The 21,153-nt window shown below is 40.2% G+C and overlaps 1 protein-coding gene across 4 annotated transcripts in view; it reads left to right on the forward strand.

Moving 5' to 3' along the window:
- LOC147689834 (guanine nucleotide-binding protein G(I)/G(S)/G(O) subunit gamma-2) overlaps nucleotides 1-8,425 on the forward strand; it is a 288,998-nt gene extending 280,573 nt beyond the window's left edge. For all 4 annotated transcript variants that reach the window (XM_086937327.1, XM_086937325.1, XM_086937326.1 and 1 more), the window contains one exon: nucleotides 5,734-8,425. In XM_086937327.1, the coding sequence (XP_086793453.1) occupies nucleotides 5,734-5,862 (129 nt within the window). In that variant the 3' untranslated portion in view covers nucleotides 5,863-8,425. The remainder of the gene's footprint in view (nucleotides 1-5,733) is intronic.
- Nucleotides 8,426-21,153: the final 12,728 nt, after the last annotated feature.

The following is a 21,153-nucleotide window of genomic DNA, read 5'->3' on the forward strand; positions in this document are numbered from 1 at the left end:
AGCTTTGACTCATCTAAAGTAGCGCAGATGGCTAATATGCCAGCTGTAAAGAAATTTGTACCATGCTTTTAAAAAAAACAGTATTTTATGTCCATAGCTCAGTGAGTTACTGCTTTTGTCACAGAAATTCTTTTGTTGCTGTGCAGTTCATAAGTTACATTCGTAATACTACACAGTGAGCTATGAACTGCTATCAAAGAGCTACGTACAAACTGCCAATAACTCCCGAATGGGGAGAAAAGGTGAACCAGCACATATGTATCTGCATTTCTACACCAACTCCTGTATGTTTTCTGCCATTTCCTTGCAGATTATCATTCAAAGATAGAGGTGTATTGTATGTGCTCTATTGACATTCCAAGCTAAACTATAGTTTCCTTTATATGGTACACTTTGGGACCTCTATGTTTTCCAGGTCTGGTATTTAGCTTTCAATGGCCGCTTTGAGCAAATGGCTTTAGTTTACTATTTCAGTTGCCAATGACTTGTCTGTGGTGGAGCATTCCAGTTGTAGCCAGGGAGTGTTCTCCTCAAGGTATGGCTGTTCCTAGGTAAAGGGTGAGGATGTTTTTTCTCAAACTAAGGATAGAGGGAGATACCCTTTTACCAGGGTCGGATTGGGATCACAATTCGGCCCGGGCACTGATAAAAAAAAGTGGCCCACATTCAAGAGGCGTGGCCCATATTTAAGGGGCGTGGCCCACATTCAAGGGGCGTTCCCTTTCATGAAACACCATTTGCACAGACAAGGAATGAATGTGGAAGGATACTGTTCTTGCACACGACACAGGGCCAAGGTGACAATGGCCTACATGCTGAGCAACTAAAAAAAATAGCAAGGCCCCTTTTTGTCACAAAATTATTCCAGCCGTCCAGCACAGGAGCACCTGAAAAGCAGCAAAGCCCCTGCTATTACTAACCTACTCAGCCCTCCCCAGACCTTCAGCTCAGGAGCACATGAACAGAGGTAAGGCCCCTGCAATTGGTAAATTAATCAACCATCCAGGCCTTGGGAAAATGTCCTGGCAGGGGAGCACAAAAAACAGCTTTCTGGGTCATCCAAGGTAGCCAGGTAGCCAGGGGGGAGGCTGAGGTGAAGCTGGTGCATGGGAAGTGCCTTCCCAGTGTGTTCTGGCAGTTTGAGTATTTACCATTTACTGTAGTATTACCCTTGTACCTGTGTATGGTACCCTTTTGTAACTTGCACAAGTCACTTTTCTCTTGTAAACGCACTGTTTGCTACCTCTCACTCTTGTTTGCTTTAGATACTTGCACAAGTTCCACCATTGCCTATGTAACGTTTGTTCTTGTGCTGGAGTGTCTGCCATTAATTGCAGTATTATACCTCTACTTGTATTTTGTACGCTTTTGTAACCTGCACACATATCTCTTTTTCCTCCTGTAATGTATTGTTTGCTCCTCTTGTATTTTGGTTGCTCACTATTTTCACTTTTCATTCATGTAACTTAACGTTTGCTTTTGTAATTTGTCCACTTATAATTTTCTCCTCATGTATTATTGCTGTTCCTAGTGTGAAGCGCTCTGACACCTTCGGGTAACGTCCGCGCTATATAAAATCGCATAAATAAATAAATAAAACAAAAAAAAATCTAAACATCACCAGGCCCCCACAGCAAGACCCATTCTTCCTCGCCCACTATGCCCTGAATCTGAAGGGCTGTGGGCGAGGTGTTAAGACTAACCCCGTTTCTGGGCTGCATGGGCGCCAGGGGGCCGAGGTGCAAATAGCTTAAAGGCCTGAGAAACACCTGGCCCCCAGGGTGGCCGATTATTGCAAACAATCATCCCTCCCCAGCCCAGCCTCAGCTTGATTGCTTGGCAGGGCAGGGGTGGAGGAAAGCCCACAGCTGACAATCGCTGTCTGGCCGCACTGCGAGGCTGCTTTCATTTTCTCTGTCTCTGTGCACTCTGTGGGCCGTTTTTTTTCTCCCCTTTCCAAGTCCACTCTCTGTGGACTGGGACAGGGGAGAAAAAAAACGGCCCACAGAGGGCACTGAGGCACCGGCCCTTCGGCCCATTCCCGAATGCCCGCCTTGCCATTCCGCCCCTGCCTTTTACTGGAAAAGGAATGGGTAACAAATACAAAACAACACATTTCCTTTTCCAAAATCTTTGGGGGGTGAAGAATCCTTACAGATCGCTAATTTATATAGCGACCAGTCTATGGGTGTGAGGAAAATCTTTACACAGGTTACCAAATTTACAGAAATACTTTTGTCAAATAACAATTGTTGGACAAGGGCACACTTTAACACATGAGCTTCGATATGTATTATTTATTAATAATCTTGTTAAAATATCAGTACAGTACTGAAGTCACTTTATACAATTAAAAAACAATGATCACAATATTAAAAAACATAATTGATGAGAACTTTCAAATTCACAATTTTTTTGAATTTTTTTTTCTTTGCAACACTACATTAATTAGCAAACAAACAAATTGTTGATGCAGCGTTTCGGTGATCTACACAATCTGCACCTCCTTCAGGACATTGTTGTTCATTACAAACACATCTATTGGGTCTGCACGGGACCCAAGAGAATGGAAGGGAGAAGGGAGAAGGGAGGACGTCAATCTGGACTCGTCTATCTACATTTTGGAACAATTTAAAAATTCCAAACCAGTGGCATTGCTCAAATAAAAGGAAGTAATGACAGAGAAAACCCCTAAGAAAAAACTTTTGGGAAATACCTAAGATTTAAAAGAGGGAATCCATGATCTTTAGAGGAAATACGTCCTCCCCACACTCTCTAAAAGATTGATTGCGAAAAATATACCGCCTCTTCATAAATAATTCAGGAGAAGGTTCAAGACCATATTTTAAGTAAAATAATACAGGAAAATAATACGCCTGGATATCAGAACAAACTTGCCAGGAAGGAAATATTCCCTTGCTTGACTTATCTGAAAGTTCCCATGTTTTTATTCGCACTGACTATTAGAGGTCCCGTGCAGACCCAATAGATGTGTTTGTAATGAACAATAATGTCCTGAAGAAGGGGCAGATTGTGTAGATCACCGAAACGCCGCATCACAGAGATGGTTGCCCACGAGGGTCAGCAGGCCCCCATGTCTGTGACTGCTTTTAAATAAAGAAAAGTTTTTTGAAAGCAGATTTCATTATAGGAAACAGCTCTGCTTTTCTCAAAAAGGCTTTTTTTTCTTAAAGGTTTCTTTGAGTGTTGGTAGTGGTCTTATGGACTGCCTAATTCTACAGAAGCTTTCTCCACTGTTCACAAAATGGAAGGTGTCCAAAGTAGGTTTCCATCTAACTTGGAAGTCAGTGTCTTTTACATGGATTGCAACAGGAATTCTAGTCACAAACCATTGATGCAACAAGTTATGAGAAAGAGCTCTCCCATTTAGTTCTAGGCCAAGAGGAGGGAGATCAAGATACACAAAGCATAAGCAAAAACCTCTTAAAAGACCTATATTACTTTTGACAAGGCAATGAGTCCTATAGACATTTTCACATACAAGGATGCTACAAATAGACAAAACTTTAAGATATTATAAACATATTATTTTATTTTCTTTTTCTTTATATTTTTTTTATATCATTTTACTTTTGAAGGTTTGTACAAATATGCATTACAACATCACATATAAAAAGTCATAAATAGTCATAATACATTGACTAGATTGCCAATAGTGCAGTTAAATAAAGTGCAGAATAAAGAAGATTTTTTAAGGAGAAAATTTGCCCCTATAGCTAATATATCTTGCTAACATACAAACTTTCATGCATACCAGTCATACAAACACATTCATAATTGTTTAAAACAAACAGAAGAAGGAACATGCAGACACACTAAATAGGATAGAATAACAACCCAAAGGTGCAGATGGTAATACAATTTCTACAGATGGTATAAAAATGAGAATTCCACCAGTTTTAAATGATGATCTGTGTGGTATTGATCATTTTTTGATATATTATCCAGATCTTGTTAGGATGTACGGCCTACGTACGTTTCGGTGAAACAATCACCTTCCTCAGGGCCAAGATGGTGAAACAGACAAAACTGATACAGGCAATAGGTGAACAGAGTATTAAAAAATATAAGGGGCAGTAAGTTTTCCTTTTCTATTGCAGCTCGCATCGGTGTGCAATAGAAGGGATATGGGTCATCACTTAAGACAATGATGGGATCTGCTATGGCTTTTGAGATGGATAATAATGTTGTTCCAAGTTGTTCTATGTGGTTTTTATTGCATATGGAAGAAATCGGTACTGGTATGATTTAAGTCCTCATACAGTGCTGGTCTTGTATTTAGCATTTGCTGTTGACCAGAAAATGGTAACGTTTCATTCTACTTGTAAGTGGAAACGTGATGGCCGTAGCAGGGGGTCCCAGACGAGTTTACACAGCAAGCGTGTGTGACACATTTTCTGGTCAACAGCAAATGCTAAATACAAGACCAGCACTGTATGAGGACTTAAATCATACCAGTACCGATTTCTTCCATATGCAATAAAAACCACATAGAACAACTTGGAACAACATTATTATCCATCTCAAAAGCCATAGCAGATCCCATCATTGTCTTAAGTGATGACCCATATCCCTTCTATTGCACACCGATGCGAGCTGCAATAGAAAAGGAAAACTTACTGCCCCTTATATTTTTTAATACTCTGTTCACCTATTGCCTGTATCAGTTTTGTCTGTTTCACCATCTTGGCCCTGAGGAAGGTGATTGTTTCACCGAAACGTACGTAGGCCGTACATCCTAACAAGATCTGGATAATATATCAAAAAATGATCAATACCACACAGATCATCATTTAAAACCGGTGGAATTCTCATTTTTATACCATCTGTAGAAATTGTATTACCATCTGCACCTTTGGGTTGTTATTCTATCCTATTTAGTGTGTCTGCATGTTCCTTCTTCTGTTTGTTTTAAACAATTATGAATGTGTTTGTATGACTGGTATGCATGAAAGTTTGTATGTTAGCAAGATATATTAGCTATAGGGGCAAATTTTCTCCTTAAAAAATCTTCTTTATTCTGCACTTTATTTAACTGCACTATTGGCAATCTAGTCAATGTATTATGACTATTTATGACTTTTTATATGTGATGTTGTAATGCATATTTGTACAAACCTTCAAAAGTAAAATGATATAAAAAAAATATAAAGAAAAAGAAAATAAAATAATATGTTTATAATATCTTAAAGTTTTGTCTATTTGTAGCATCCTTGTATGTGAAAATGTCTATAGGACTCATTGCCTTGTCAAAAGTAATATAGGTCTTTTAAGAGGTTTTTGCTTATGCTTTGTATACAAACCATTGATGCATACATCACCAAATCGTGATTTGAAAGGGAAGCCTCCAAAGTGCCCCTTTCACATTGCGATTCCATAAGTATTTGGAATCCCATTTTGCGAGTCAGTAAAAGTTCAACAACTATTAAAATGGGATTAGTACATAGAAAAAAAAGATTGTTTGGTCAGAAACACTCAGAGTTTGAAAATTGGAGTGTTTGTGACTGCAAAATAGGTTAGTAGGTTTGGCCTTTCGTTCTGCACCAGTAAGAGAATAGCATAATATATGCAAAAAATATGTCAGCATTTCTCTACTTGTTCCATATGTGCTCCTAAAATGCTTCATTGTAGATTGTTATTTCCAAGCAAGCAAACTCTATGACTTCCCTCATGCAGCCCTTTAACCAAAAGTGTTTCTCTTAATTTTAACAGGTGTCGAAAGCGGCAGCGGATTTGATGGCATACTGCGAAGCCCATGCCAAGGAAGACCCACTTCTTACCCCAGTTCCAGCATCGGAAAACCCATTTAGAGAGAAGAAGTTCTTCTGTGCCATTCTGTAAACAGAGAAAGAGCCTGGAAACCAGGCAGGCCTCTCTGGACATTGATGTAGAAATTTTAGCCATGTGGAACCCTTGTGTGGGCCACAGAAATTGAAATTGCTCTGAAGCTTAAGGGATGTGCCTGTTTCGAGATATTAGCCATCTTTTCAGGAAGAGAGGAAGATCTACATCATGTAACTTAAAATCTGTAAATGGCCTGTAGAGAAACCAAGTAAAGATAAAAATGTTTGAGACTTCCTGCTCACGCAGGAGGCTAATGATAGATTCTCCCTTCAAAAAGAGACAGGTGTGCAGCGCGAGATAACACTGAGGGTCTGTATAACCTTATTGGATTTATAAGTGTTGTTTTTCAGATACCATTTGATTTAAGGTAAACTGTCAGTTTTAGCAGCAGGGTAGATTGCATTAGTGTTGTTACTTAACCTTTGGTCATGTGCTTTTCTAGTTTAATTTTATTCAGCTTTCAAGCAGACTCCATTTGGCATCAATACGTTTGAAGCGAGATACTAAACCAGACAGTGGAACCAGGACCTTGCAGTGATTAATCACCTTATATCCCCATGTAAATGTTGTTCCCGCCGCCTTTCTTGGAAAAAGTACCACTCTTTCTAACATGTATAGATGGTAGATTTTATTCTGCAACTAAAAGTAACTTGTGTTGTAAACAGTGCTTCATATTTTTCGTAATCTACTTTGAGGGTGTGCTGCATGATTACGCTCTCTTTTATTTCCATTTAAATATTTAAATTGTTTCCCTTTGTGCCCAGGTGCAAGAAGCTGTAGAGGAAAAACAAATACCGAATCAGTGCAGAAAAGGGGGGAAATATTGCTAGTGCTATTGGTCTTACAATAATTTTACCACCATGCACTTGCACAGCGAAGTGCGCATGACACCACTTTTACACGACAGGTGTCCCCGACAACAGAACTGCAGTCCTGGATAAAAAGAACGCATTACAAACCATTGGTGTCTGCCAGATTGCTATATAAAAATATCACCGTGATATAGAGGAGCTTAGGATATCCTGTGGCATTCAATCCCCTTTAAAGCACTGACGACTGATCCACACCAAGATTAGTGAGATAGCCATCATGACAAATATCTTAGAGGAATTGACATCCATACTAGTTTTTTTGTAGTAGCCACATAAATCTTTTGCTACCCTTCTGAAGGAACTTTATATCCCATTTGAAACAAAGTATATTTTTGCTATATTTTGGTAAACATGAGCATTTCTGTCGCAGCAAAGGGTTGTTTCTGTAGAGACGCCATTGACTGCTTTGTCGGATTGTTGCTCTGATGTTGTGGCTTTTTTTTTTTTTTTTTGGAAGCATGCAAAACAATTATAGAAAGGTATGAAAAAAGACAATAGTTCCCCTCTAAAGGATATGGCACTCCCATCGGAGGTTGCGTCACACGATTCCCGCTCTACAGCTGTTTTCACTGGTCTAATATAAACAATGTAAATATACTGTAGATTGTACTTTTTTAAACTTGGAAACCTTCTTTAACTGACGATAAAGCCAGGCCTGGTTCTTCGAGGACCTGAAATCCAGCTCACACCTGACCCATGCTCATTTTAACCATAATGCTCATTCGAACAAGTCGTGATGGTTATTTTAACATGACATTTGTACGAAATAGTAATGGAACCTAAGGTAGTGCCACCTATTGCGCAGCAGCAGCGCCACCAATAAAAAGCTTCCCCAACCCCGGTATCAACAGTTAGAAACCAACTTGTTGGCATGCTCTTTTCTTTTCTAAATTCCAACAGAATATATTTCGCCATAAAGGAAATGTAAGCACTTGAAAGATCTGCAATACGTGTCCTATTCGAGATTTGAGATCAACCTATTGAGCGTGAAGCACTATGTACAAAACAAGTTATTGTTATTTTTGTAACCACCTGCAATTGAATGGTCTTTGAGTGCAATAAAATGTAATCACAAAATGAACAAAGAATGTGCAGCAAAAAATCATTCACATGCCATTTGGGGATTTTTTTTTGGTGGCAATACTGTTGCAAACTGTTTCAAAACATATACTTTGGTTCTAAATTGCAACAAATTGTGGCACCCCTTTCCACTCATTTATCTTCGTTGTGCATACAGAGAGATATTGGAGACAGCGGCGGGAAAAAAACGCTAATAGCAAATTTGTGAAAGTGCGCCTGGCTGCGCTTTGCATCAAATCTTTGCACAAGGGAGAGCCAAATAAAAGATTTTCTCCTCCAATTTCTCCCACTGTACATACTGCACACCATAAACCACTTCAACCCTACGGAGTGCCTAGAAAACGGTGTCCCTTAAAGGTATCATGAGTACAGGCATGTGTGAGATGTTTTTAGACAAACGTGTGGCTTGGTGACTAGGTGCTAGCCATCCTGCCACACCTTCTCATATGGATTTCCTGATCATTTCTGTTCAGGGGTAGGTGAATGTGAATGTGAGCCCTTGTCAGTTTTTTTACAGGGAAACTTGAATGAATTTAACAATGTAGTGGTCATTTTCATCCCATGTGAAATAATGTACTTGTTTAAATAAACTTTTGGATTAATTTCAACGACTAATTGTTTTTTCCAGCGACACAATATAACGTGCCTCTTCTCTCCATGATATCTTTGTGTCCAGGGCACAGGTCTACAGATAACTGATGCAGTGAATATTCCAGGCACAGTGGTATCCTCACTTTGATGATACCTGAATAAATGCAATAGTAGTATATACAAGAATGAAGGAGGCACAGGCTACGAATAAATACAAAACATGATTTGGAATTGAGATAGATCAGCTGCTGTTCAAATTCAAGAAAATTAAAGTACTAAGTGGCAGTATCCACTTGAATGTATTGTTCTGATGTCAAAGGTTGAACAACTTGGGGAACAACTGGGCATAATAGTAGTAAACAGGAGCATCAAATCACCACCATATGTCTTCGAGTGACTTTGCCAGCAGATGTCACCATCAGTTTAGACCACTCACCTCTCCCATCTTGTAGAATCTATTTCCTCATGTTTTACTGATAAAGTATGTCTGATTGTTGTCCTCAGTTTCAGGTGTATTGGAGCATGCTTTCCCTAGGCACCCTGAACAATACTTTTGAAGAGATCAATTGGACTGTCTGTGATCTGCCAACAATGTCTCTAGTCCTGATTTCAAGAGGGACAGTAAGAAGTGCAAACTTTGCTTGCAAAGATGTGAAGGTGGTAGCTAAGCGAGAGCCAGGCAACATAATTAGGCCATAGTTTAAGAAAGCTTTAAGACAGAGTTAGATTTCCTAAAGTAGCAATACCATTGTTTAGCACCACGCATTAAGAATTGTTTTACATCGTGAAGTTGCACAGAAATTGTTCTTTATTAGGGCTAAATATGTTCTAAAGTTCCTTACAGCTAGCATGTTCCCTTCCCTGCTCCAAACTCACTCCTAAGGCAAGTTTTGTTTGCCTTACCCAGTGGAAAAAGAGAGGAAAGGTGTCAGCGGTTCCTCTTGAAATTATATGAGAACCAGAGACAATGCATGTGCAGAACATGCTAAACCACACTGTGAACTTTAAAAAATAAATAAAAATTATATAATATTTTTAAGTAATTTACATCCATTTTGTGAAATCAGTTTGCACCAAGATCAGCATATTTGGTACAGTCATTGACAATAATCGTAACAATAAAGTTTTAGACATTACATGTGACACAGTTATTCAATAATTTTCCAACCCCGCCCCCATTCCCCCCCCCCCAAATAGTGTCCCACACGTCTTTTACTTTTATACATATATTATATCTTATATTACACCGTTACTGGTTCCGGCTATCAATTGTGTACTGTGAGCTCAAGATCATTCTTAGCCCTCAATTATACTGAGGCATAAAAGTTCAATACAGTCTATTCTCCCAGTAGGTGGTATCAGTCGATCCCATATGTTTTTGGGTCTGGAATAGGTCGGCAGTAGCATATTGTACATTTCAGATTGTTTGCTGCTGTATCAGGTCTTTTACCCAGCATTCTGCACCGGGCTATGGGCCTCGCCCCTAAAGCACTTAAACGTGTCTTTTCCTTTCAGTAAGTCTAGTGCCATATATTTCAAAATTGTTTCGGGTGTTTCTAGTGTGAGGTCTAGTGATACCATCCGTGGAGATTGATTTAGTGTTAGTATGGTCATTTCTTTCCTCTGCTTAAGGCTGTAGCTGTGTTTCCCATTGAATTCTAGGTTATGTACCACCGTACACAGCGTACTCAAGAAAGTGTGTAATGTTATAAAGAATCAACAAGATGGGTAAATAGGTATATTTTCAAACAAGTAAATGGACGTTGGTTTGTGCACTTCCTCCACTTTTCAGCGGGGTCTTAGTCGAGTGGCCAAGTGGATGCGGACGAACTTTCTGAAGTTGAATGGTGATAAAACGGAGGTGGTCATATTGGGCAAGCACAAACATCTCTGGGGCCCCCAACATTGGCCCCCTGAAATGGGCCCATTACCCCAACCTGTTACGCAGGTGCGTAACCTTGGCTTTGTTTTAGATGACTTGCTCTCTATGCGGCAACAAGCGGTCAGCATAGCAGCCACCTGTTTTACCATCTTGAGGGGGCTCCAGAAAATCCTCTGGATGCTTCCTGACTCTACCAAGTGCACAGTGGTCCAAGCACTGGTCACTTTTCGCCTGGACTATGGTAATGTGCTTTATCTTGGGGGAACTCAGGAAATTCAAAGGAAGCTCCAGCTTGTTCAAAATTCCACTGCCCGTCTCTTGTGCAAAGTCTCTAGGAGTCTCCCTTTCTGCGGGACCTACACTGGCTCCGCGTAGATAGCCGCATCAAATTTAAGACCCTCTGCTTCATGTTTAAGATTAAGCACGGGTTGGCACCCACTTACCTCCAGTCTCTCACCCACCAATATGTTCCTTCCCGCCCTCTTAGGTCTTCTTCCCAAGGGAACTATCTGATCCCTCGATTTAGACTCAATAGAATGGGCGGACGTTCTTTCTCTTACCTTGCCCCGAGACTCTGGAACTCCCTTCCTGCCCCATTGAAATTCGAGCGATCTTTTGTTAAGTTCCGCAGAGATTTGAAATCCTGGCTCTTCCCTCGACAGTAGTTCCTGACCAGTTGCTGCTTTACCAGCTGTGGCGCCGGGAGACCCCATTGTGGGTAGCTGTGCGCCTTATAAATGCAATTTCAATTACAATTAGAATTACATTGAGGTGTGCTTTGATGGAGGCTTTGAGCAAAAGAAACAAGGCTTTAGCTATTAGGTCATTTAAGAGTGACTTTCAATGGTGGTGCCTCAGTAGGTTGAAGGATCAATGTCTAGGTGCATGTCAAGGTGGAGATTGCATGCAAGAAGATTTTGACTGGGAGAGAAACTTTTCTCTCCCAGTTAAAATCTTTTTGCAATCTTCTTGTACGAGGACATAGTAGGGTAAAAGTTTAGGACAGGTATGTTGGGGAGGTGTCATGGGCAGCAATGAGGACTTGGCTCAGATGTGTGAATAGTGGGCCACTTTTGCCAATCATATGATCATGTGATTGAATAGGTCTGGTGTTTGCCTAGGTTGTTTGATCTAGGTATAGAACCATCCTCAATCCTCTCCAATCATTACTCCTCCCCAGGCCGCGGATGCTGTATGTCAAAGCGTGGGGCCAGGTGAGGGGGGATTTCGAGAGACGACCATGAGGAAAAATTCATTATTTATTTAATTTTCCCTCATGGTCATCTCTTGAAATCCCCCCTCACTCAGCCCCAACGCTCCCCCCTACAGCGGCCGCGGCTGCCCCTCCCAGAGGAAGCCCCTCTCTTAACTGATATCTCAGTGACACTAGTGTGGCTATCAACCCCTCACATCTATCAACACAAAACACTTCCAGAGCAAACCAGCTATACATGTATGTGTTTTTCACAATCTGCAAAGCCGATCCTGCCTTTTCCACCATACAGGAGGGTGGGGGATTTAATCTAAAATGCACCTCCCAATAGCCACAGCAAACCTATTGTTTCACCAGAATGTGTTCGCCTTTCCTCTGTTGTCGAAATATCAGATGTGATAGAGAATTTGAAACAGGTTCAGTATCAGTGCAGTTATATAAATTGATTCATTCAGAGTGTAACTAAGGTTCGAAAAAGTTTGGACTCAGGCGGAGTCGATCATATGAACCTTATGGACCTCTGACTCTAGATCAATTGACTCCTCCCCTTACAGAATATCAACTTGAACCATAGTGATAATCTCAGAGCCAGCTTCCATATGCACATTTCATGTTATTCCCTCCAATAATACAGCATTTGTAATGAACTTATACAAATCAGCGGCTTCAGCTTCATCCATTAAGAACAAAATCTTTGCTGAAGGGTTGGTCAATGCCAAGCTTCTGTACACACATATAGATTCCTGCTGCCCCCAAAGATGAGAAGATATATTTGTCAGTCTTGTGGAGTGTTGGAAAAAGATTGCCACACTACGATCCCTCCATCAGATCATACTGGAGGCAGAATCCATGTTAGGATGAACAGTCTGTGCTGCCAAAGACGCGAATCGAGTTCACCTTGGCCCACTCTCACGCCAGCCCATATATGAGACAAGGAGGTTTGTATATATTTGTTTTTTTATTATATATGAACCTTGTACAAAATATATGTAGCTACATGGTAGCAAAGATCACAAATATAAGGCAAAAGTAAACATCAAGTAAGTGTACAATATGAAAAACCTCTATTGAAAGTTGGGCTAAGCACTTGGTTTACACCGGCAGAGCCTCCACTGAAAGGTTTGCTGATCGAGGGTTTGAAATGTGGCATCCACTCAGCAAAATGTTAGGGGGGGGGGGGGCACTGATGTATTTGCTCTCTTCACAGCAAAGAGATCCCTGCCTGGCAGGCAAGAACCTCCAAATAATGTAGAGGGTTCTCTGCCATGGTGGATGAACTGGCAGATGTTCCACCGTGGTCTAAATGACACCTTAAACATTAAATTTGTTTGTTTACATTTTGAAAATGCCCTTCAATTGATATGGGAATGACGACACCGGGGGTACTTAAAAATCTCACGAATTGCAACTCCAGTGATGTTGTCTATGTCGTGAAATGTCCATGTAACCATCTATACGTTGGGATGACAATTAGGAAAGTACCAATACGCATCACGCAGCACAGGAGCACAGTAGGATGCATGAAAGATAACACCAAACGTTAGACACTTTAAAGAACAGAAACACACTGCAGACAATATCGAATGGTATGCCACATAAAAACTAGAACATAGGCCTACGGACATGAGTAGAGCCCTTCTGAGATATGAGCAACAATGGTGCTCCGCTTGAAGACTGACACACAGGGGCTGAATGACGACATTCTCTGGACCTCCTCAAGTCATTAATATCTAGAAAAATTGTTGTTTTTCCCCTGCCAAGATCTGATTATCTCAGAATCATTGGCCCTTTTAGTATTCCTGCCTAGGGATGGTGATACTAAATAGAATAAGACCTCTTCATCATCATAAAATGGGTATTAAGGGTTGGCCTTATGTCCTAATATATCCCACCCAACCTCCTACTACCATTATTTCAGGGGGGTCATCTGGGCAGTCTAGAATAGAATTGCAAAAAACGAATAAAAGACAGTAGACTGTTCTTAAGAAAAAATGAAAGAATTCTGTAATGAAGGTTGCATACATATGCTCAAAATAACTCATGTTGGAGACATATGGGCCTTTTTCTCTGCACTTTGCCTCTCTACCAGGTACAATTCTTTAGAAAACATAACATAGTTTCATGATTTAATCAAGGAAATGGAATCGAAGTCCCCAACTACGTGAGCTGGGCCATTTCTCTACAAAAACATAATATATTTTAATGGATATATCAAGAAATTGGAATTGAACTGCCCAACTATGTTAGCTGGGCATGTTTTCCATTGCTATACATCATGTGCATGTGTGCCTCAGGACCCAGCGCCAAGGGAAATACTACATCCACCAGCATCCCTAGCGTTTCTGTAGGCCCCAATATGCGGCTGAATGACAGAGTGATGATAGTCAAATAACCTCACCCTTTGGTAATCTCCGTGTTCAGGGAGGTAGCCTGCTGTGTCTTGGAGAACAAATTCAGCCATAAACACATCGGGTACTGCCCACGCTAACATTGGAAAGCATATTGGGTACGGGCAGTCGTGATACAGCACACCCCCTTCCTGGTCATAGACCAGCTGATCTAAATGAAAGATTGTCATTGCTACAACAGCAGGCATCGGACCCATACATCCAGGCTTTTGCGACTTCCTCTCCAGAGGCCTCTGGTGTAAAGTTAACACACCATTTTTTGTGTTAAATAGTTACTTTAGAGGGAGGTGTTGTTATCTCTCAGCCTCTCTTTTTTCCCCTGGTGTCCTATGTAAGAGTACAGACTTTCATAGTTTGGCTATTTTAAGAGAGAAAGATGTGGCAACTATAGTTTTTCTTGTATGATGGAGTTTTGAGGCGAGGTGCCAATCTTGAATGGAGTTTTCTATTTTGAATGTATTTGGTGATTTTATTACCGATGAAAAGCGGTCCTGTTCCATGGATTGATTTGTACGTCAGTGAGTTTTCATGGTAATGAGGCTTGAACTTGCTAATTTGTCATTCACTGATAACTTGGAGTCCATCAAAATTCCAAGGTTACTTACTCCCTTAGATACTTTAGGATGTGGTCCCAGATCATCAGGCCAGGTGCAGAGTGGGGCATAATTTTTCCTATCGCCACATGTGAGTATTTCAGTTTTGGAAGCATTCAACTTGAGATGGTTACATGTCATCCACTGATCAACGGCTCTGAGGCAACTGAAGACTTGTGAGTTTCCAATATTTTTGGAGCGTTCCCGTTTAATATGTGTGTGTTATCTGTAAGTTATAGCATGTGAGCAGAAAATCATTTATCAATGCCGGTAATGACCTCATGTAGATGTTGAAAAGCATGCTGGCCTCGAAAAATCCACTCCCTCACTTGCAATGGCGAGTGAGATTTTATCAGGTCGAGCTATTTTTATCACTTACTTTAAATCTTGTTTTTATCTTGACACATTTGCTGTCTGTTCAAGGAGAGAGGTCAAAGGTAAGTCTATTTTTATTACTATTTGTTGCTTATCTGTTCCTGGAAAATGGTGTTTACTTTTCTTTCTCTTATTACAGGTAATGCTTTTTTGTCTGACAATAATTGTGGAACAAAAGAATGTAAAATGTTGTTTTTTTTCGTAACAAGATTTAAACAACTTGTAAATGAATAGTAGAGTATGTCAAGATTTATCAGGAATTATGAACAATCATTTTTTTTGTAATTCAGAAGTGAGATGCAAAACAATACCTAAATAGGAGCAAAACAAATCAGAACACTTTACTTGGTGATCTGCAAAAGACAAATATTTGCTGAAACTCTATTTCCAAATGTTGAACACTATATAGTTTTAAAACTACGTCTGTGGGAAATTTGGTGGCCATTTCAATGTAAAATCTGCTGATTACAAATGACAGTGTGCTACTCCTTTATGCTTTCGTTATGTATTTATTTAAAGTGATAGTTTTTAACCATGATTTGAGAAACATCCCTGCCCCCGCCATGATGACAATGCAATTACAGAACTAAGAGGCAAGTTATTGGTCATGTGTATTCTATTTGTTGACAGATTTGTCTTATATATGGAGCAAAAGATTAGTTTATTAAATCAAACAAAAGAGTTTTCTGTACAGCAGACATGCTGAACTCGCGTATTTGAAGGTGCTCTAATATGTGATAAAGAAGATAATGGTATCTCAGTGAATTAAAATACTTGCCCAGGAATCACATAATTTGAAAACAGTTTATGGGTCAAGAGCATTATATTTAGGTTGAATAGATTACTTAAGTCGCTAGACCTGTAGGTCTGGTAACATATTTAGAATTTTTCGAGGCCTGGCATGGGTGAGCCTTGAGGGACCCCTGCTTTTGTGAAGTGCAGTATGGAGAAAAGGGGAGAATGGATTGGATTTGTTCTGTTTTAAGGTAGGATGTGATCTAGTCAAGAGCAGCCCCCTCTATGTCGGCTTTGTAGAGTCTCTGTATTAGAGTGTCATGGTCAACTGTGGTAAAGGCAGCTGAGAGGGCCAAGAGAGGTAGTGCAGCAACCCCGCATCTGATCTTCTATGTTGTTAAGGTCATGCCAGATGGCGATGAGGGTAGATTCTGTGTCTCTTCCTGGGCGGAATCCTGTTTGGTTGTCTGTAAGTATGGAGTTATCGTCAATGAATCGTGACATCTGAGTGAATGCGGCCCTTTCTATCAGTTTGTCCAGGAAAAGTTCATTTGTAATTGATCTGTAATTATCCAGGTCATGGGGGTCCAGGTTAGTTTTCCTTACTAATGAGCGTTTGTATGCTTTTTTTTATCTTCTGGAAAGAGTACTGTAGTCAAAGAAGTGTGGCAGCAGAGGTAGTTAAAAGAATGTTCTTGAAGATTGTAATGGGCAAGGGTCAGAAGGGCAGCCAGTTGTCCTGCTTGCTTTGACCATATCCATAACTTCACTTTCTGATATTTGTTTGAAGGATTGCAGAGACTGGGTTGGCCTACTCTTGGCGGGGAGTTTTGGAAATGGGTTGCTGGTGGTAGTTTTATTTTGTTTCAATTAGGAATCTAATGTATCAGCTTTGGTTGTGTAATAATTTGCCAGTTTGTCACTGAATTCCTGAGTAATTGAATGAGTTCCTTCTGTCCATTTAGGTTTAGGAAATTCAGTGAGAATTGTATATAATTCTTTATTTGCACATTTAGGATTTTGACATCTGCCTGAATAGTTCCTTTTTTCGCTTTTTTAATTGTTAACTTGTATATTCTGTTAAGTTTACGTAGGTCAAGTTTATCTTGATTGCTGTTTGTTTTGAGCCAAGTGTGTTTTAGCCTTTGTTGGTTTATATTTTTTAGTTCTGTATTTCTCCAAGGTGCTTGTTTTATTTTGTACTCTTTTGTTGTTCTTAGTGGTATTTTCATATCAAAAGCTTCCTGTAGCCACTCATATCGTTTTTTAATTGAATTTATTTTGTATAGATCTGTGTTGGATGTTATTTGTGTTTCAAAGTATTCAAAATTGAGTTTATTCCACGGTCAATAGGTGAATGCATGTAAGGTGGTCTTAGGTGTGTTGATTTGTGGTGTTTGATGTTGGAAAGCTACCAAACTTAACTTGTGACTGGAGTAATCGTTTGAAAGGTAACTAGTCCTGGATTTGCAAAAATGACATTAAGGATGTGCCCAGTGATGTGTGTGGGTTTGTGTACGATCCGATGTAGGTTCAGATTGACTAGGCCAGTGATGATAGTTTTTGGAGGCATATTGGGTTTGTCAAACCAAATGTTTAGGTCAACAAGAATGCATAGGTTGGAGTCTAGTGTTATAAGTTTTGAATCTGTGTCTAGAAACATGTCTGGGAATGTTGCATTGCTGGCCTAACGGCTAGGGTGTCCGACCTCGAATCTGGACAACTGGGTACGAGTCTTGTCAATGACGCTGAACATCCTGTGATTCTGGGCAAATCACTTATTCTCCCTGTGCCTAACAAAAATTTAAAAAATGAATGTGTCCTCATGTAATGCAACGGGTGCTATGTAAAGCGCTCTGATATCCGATTAGGGTCAAGTTCGGGCTATATAAAACTCCTGAAAATAAAAAGGTGGCAGTCTGTAAAGGTGGAGGAAGTTGGTTTAGGGCTGCATCTGGTGTTGAGGGACTCACAAGCTTGTATGGAAATGTTATTGGCTTTGGTGAGATTTATTGTTTGGTTGAATATTACCGCTAGTCCACCTCCTCTTCTGCCTTTAAGATTTTGTATGATAGTTTGATAGCCTGGAGGAATGGCTTCATGCAACACTGGAGCCATGTTATCTCCCAACCAGTTATTTATTTATATATTGTTCTTAAAGCATGAAGCATAATTGTTCCAATTATGAAAAATAAGTCTGTTGTGTATCTGTGATCAGTTAGTAGATGTAGTGCTTGTTTTTAGAGAGTGATTGAGCATTTATTAGTAGGCAGTTTAAAGATTGTGTTTGGTGGTGGTGTGACTTTGTTGACTAGAAGTGTGAGCGGTATTTTTTTAACTTGTAGCAGGTGTGTCATTAGTGCTGGTATTAACTGTATGAGGTTAGAAATAGTGTTGTTTTTCTATATCATATTCCTCGTCCAGCAGACTTAGAGGGCACTTTGTTGGGTCTGTGTGTAGGTGGGAGAGATGGTGTTTGAGAGTGTGTTGGTGAGCTGTGTTGTTTTTGTAGAGCTTTCTTGGTGATGAAAGTTGAGAAGAGTGGCATGTTGTTTATTCTGTTTACGTCTATTTAGTGTGGAAGGTGATGGGTTAGGGGTGGTGGTGGAGCATGTGGGTCATGCTTTAAGGATCTCAATTGTGTAGTAGATGAGGTGGGGTAAATGAGAGTTACTGTTTTGAGCTACTTGTGGTAGGTGTTGGTGAAGATAGAGAATTTGGGAGGAAAGGTAGTCTAGGATGCGTAATATTTGTATAGTTATGAGGGTGAAGGTGGGTGTATGTGTCTTTTTTGTTACGAAATGCATTATGAAATTGTGTGTGTGAGAAATTTTGTTGTGCTGGTGTGTGTGTTATGTTTTGTTTTCTGGGGTAGTCGGCAGAGATCGTGATATAGTGATTTTCTGAGAAGGATTTGTAAGTAAAGTACTGTTGGGGAGTGGAAGTGGAATGGTAAAGGGGTGGTGATGTGTGTTGTTAGATTTTATAGTTGGATGAAATTATATGTGTGGTAGAGTGGAGTGTAAGGATTGTTTGGTTGTGTGTTTTTGGTAAAAATAGGATGAGGGTGCTGGAGGATGATATAATAGAGGGCTGAGTATAGGTTTGGTGATGACAGCCTGCTGTCTGTTAGGAGCAAGTAGAAGGTAGAGCTGGTGTTTTGTATGAACAGGGAGTGTGTCTGGATGGATTAAAATTATGTATAGTGTGGCTTTGTGTTGTGTTGGTGTAGTGTCGATTTGTTAGTGGTATAGGACAGAGTCGTGCTTTGTGTGAGAGTGAAGGTACCACTGTGTGGTAGTTGGGGTGCAGAGGTGTGGTTTGTGGGAATATGTAGTAGTTGTTGAGACACTGAGATGTGGTTAGAGTTTGTTTATAGTAAATGAGTAGAGTGCATTTGCAATGAGTGTGTTTTAATATGTTTGGGGATGTGGCTGGTTTAAGGTGGTGGCGGATAATGGAAGAAAGGGCAGCAGTTCTGTCACAAACTGTCCTTTTGGTCTCCACCCTTAGCTTTGACGCCCGGGCTGAAGCGCCCTGAGCCCTAAGCTTAAATAAACCTAAGTCAAGTGACCTTTGGCCAATGGGAACTCTAGACCTAGGACCAATAGGAGACCAGGCCCTTTCAACCAATCAAAGCCCTCGCCCAAGCAACCAAGGATAGAAATGTAAACAGTCACGAGCAGAAAACCCCCCAGCAATTTTAAAGTACAAAAGCACAGAAACCAAGAGGAAAATGTAAACAGTCACGGACAGAATAAATAATAAAAACTGCAGTTTTAACAGTAAATTTACAATCTATATAGAACATGGTGAACGAAAAATATATCATTATCACATGACCAGTGTCGACAATCATTGTCCTCAACGAGTTCTCCGTCTTCCATAACATCTTCTTTCTTTGTTCAAACTCTATTGCATTCATTCATACATTTACATCCTCCTAGATGCCACTCTTGCTTCTAGGTCCTTTCTAAAAACCCAAAGGATAAGCAGTGAAACTCGTGTAACGTGACTCACATATGTTAACCTGCAAACAAATATGTCACTTAAATATTGCATTAAGATGGTTAAAGTTTGTCATTATTAATACTCAGATTCAAAATGTCATCAATTCAGGCACTATCCTCTTCATTATTAGTTCATCCTTTATGTGTGTATCCTAGGAAAAATGCTATCCCCTTAACTTCTTCCTGGAGAAAAAAGATTCATCATTGAGGTTAGCAGGTCCTTTGCCCTTTGCGGTGACATATCTTTTGTCCCCTTGTCATAAACCTTCAAGCACCTCAAGATACACAATCTAGAATATTAGAGAAAGCTGGATCAGAGACGGGCATATGCTGGACTTTGCCCCCCGGGCCAAGGTAAAAAGCTACCCATCCCAGATAAATATCCTGTCCGATAATATAACGCTGGCATATCTGACACTACTATGTGTGATTAGGAAGAGAAGCATCGTCACCTTTGCAAGCAGCTCCTTTCTAAACAGGTCCTCATCGGCAGGCCAAACTACCAGAACCCTCAAGACCCGATTCACCTCGCCAATTTCTCAGGCTCTGGGAATTCCAAGATGCCATCCTTCTCATCAACGTGCATGCCATTGGATGTTTCCCTGTTGGCAAACAATTCCCTGACAAATGTCCAGCAAAAATTGCAGACCTGACTAGTTCATTTTTTACTATATCTGACTCCAAATGATCCAGACTGTTTCATAAGCACTAGCGTGATCAGTTTCCCCAGTTTGACCTACATATACAAATATGTATATCTATTATTCCTAACACAAACTTTACTTCAACATTCATGTAATAAACAGTGCTGTATGGCCCTTTACACTGATCTTAAAATGGAAGTTTGGAGGAGATATTAATGAGTTTATTATTATGTTGTAGACCTACCCTGTAGGTCCTTTGTTTTGCTTTGTTAAAAGAAGAGTGATATTAACCTGGGGATACCTTCTTTCTAAGATTAGTGTAAAGGGCTACTCAGAATTTGTATTACTTAAATGTGGAAATAAAGGCTATGTAGAGTGTAGTAGATAAACTAATTGCTGGATACTACGTACAGATGTACGTAAAGATTCTTCATAGGCAAATTGTGCGATTAGTAACTTTGTATTTCCTCCCATTGCCATTTCTTAGACAGTTATCTTTTTTTTATATTAATTTGTAAACAATGTCTCACAGAAACCTTCATGCAGTGAGAGCACTCTATGTTCCTCTCTCAGAAGTAAGCAAAGAAATTACAATCACACTCTAATGTTCAGAGGGGCTCAGTTCCCTCACCAATTGCAACCGGTGGTGGTGGGTAACAAGATGTGGCGATTGGGGCTGGCAAAACAAGAAAAAGTGCTTCAGAGAATAAGAGATTCTCTATTCGCTCTATGCAACATGACAGCAGTTACCTAGAGCTGGTGGTCGGAGCTGCCCCTGAGACAGTGCTTGGGAAATTGGAGTGGCCTCTGTATTGCCAGGCAACATGAAGTCCTCACAAAACAGCTGTTGTCATAGTCTATGGATTACAAAAGGACACAGTGCCT

This window comes from Lissotriton vulgaris, chromosome 9 (assembly GCF_964263255.1).
Source record: "Lissotriton vulgaris chromosome 9, aLisVul1.2, whole genome shotgun sequence".
Classification (NCBI taxonomy): domain Eukaryota; kingdom Metazoa; phylum Chordata; class Amphibia; order Caudata; family Salamandridae; genus Lissotriton; species Lissotriton vulgaris.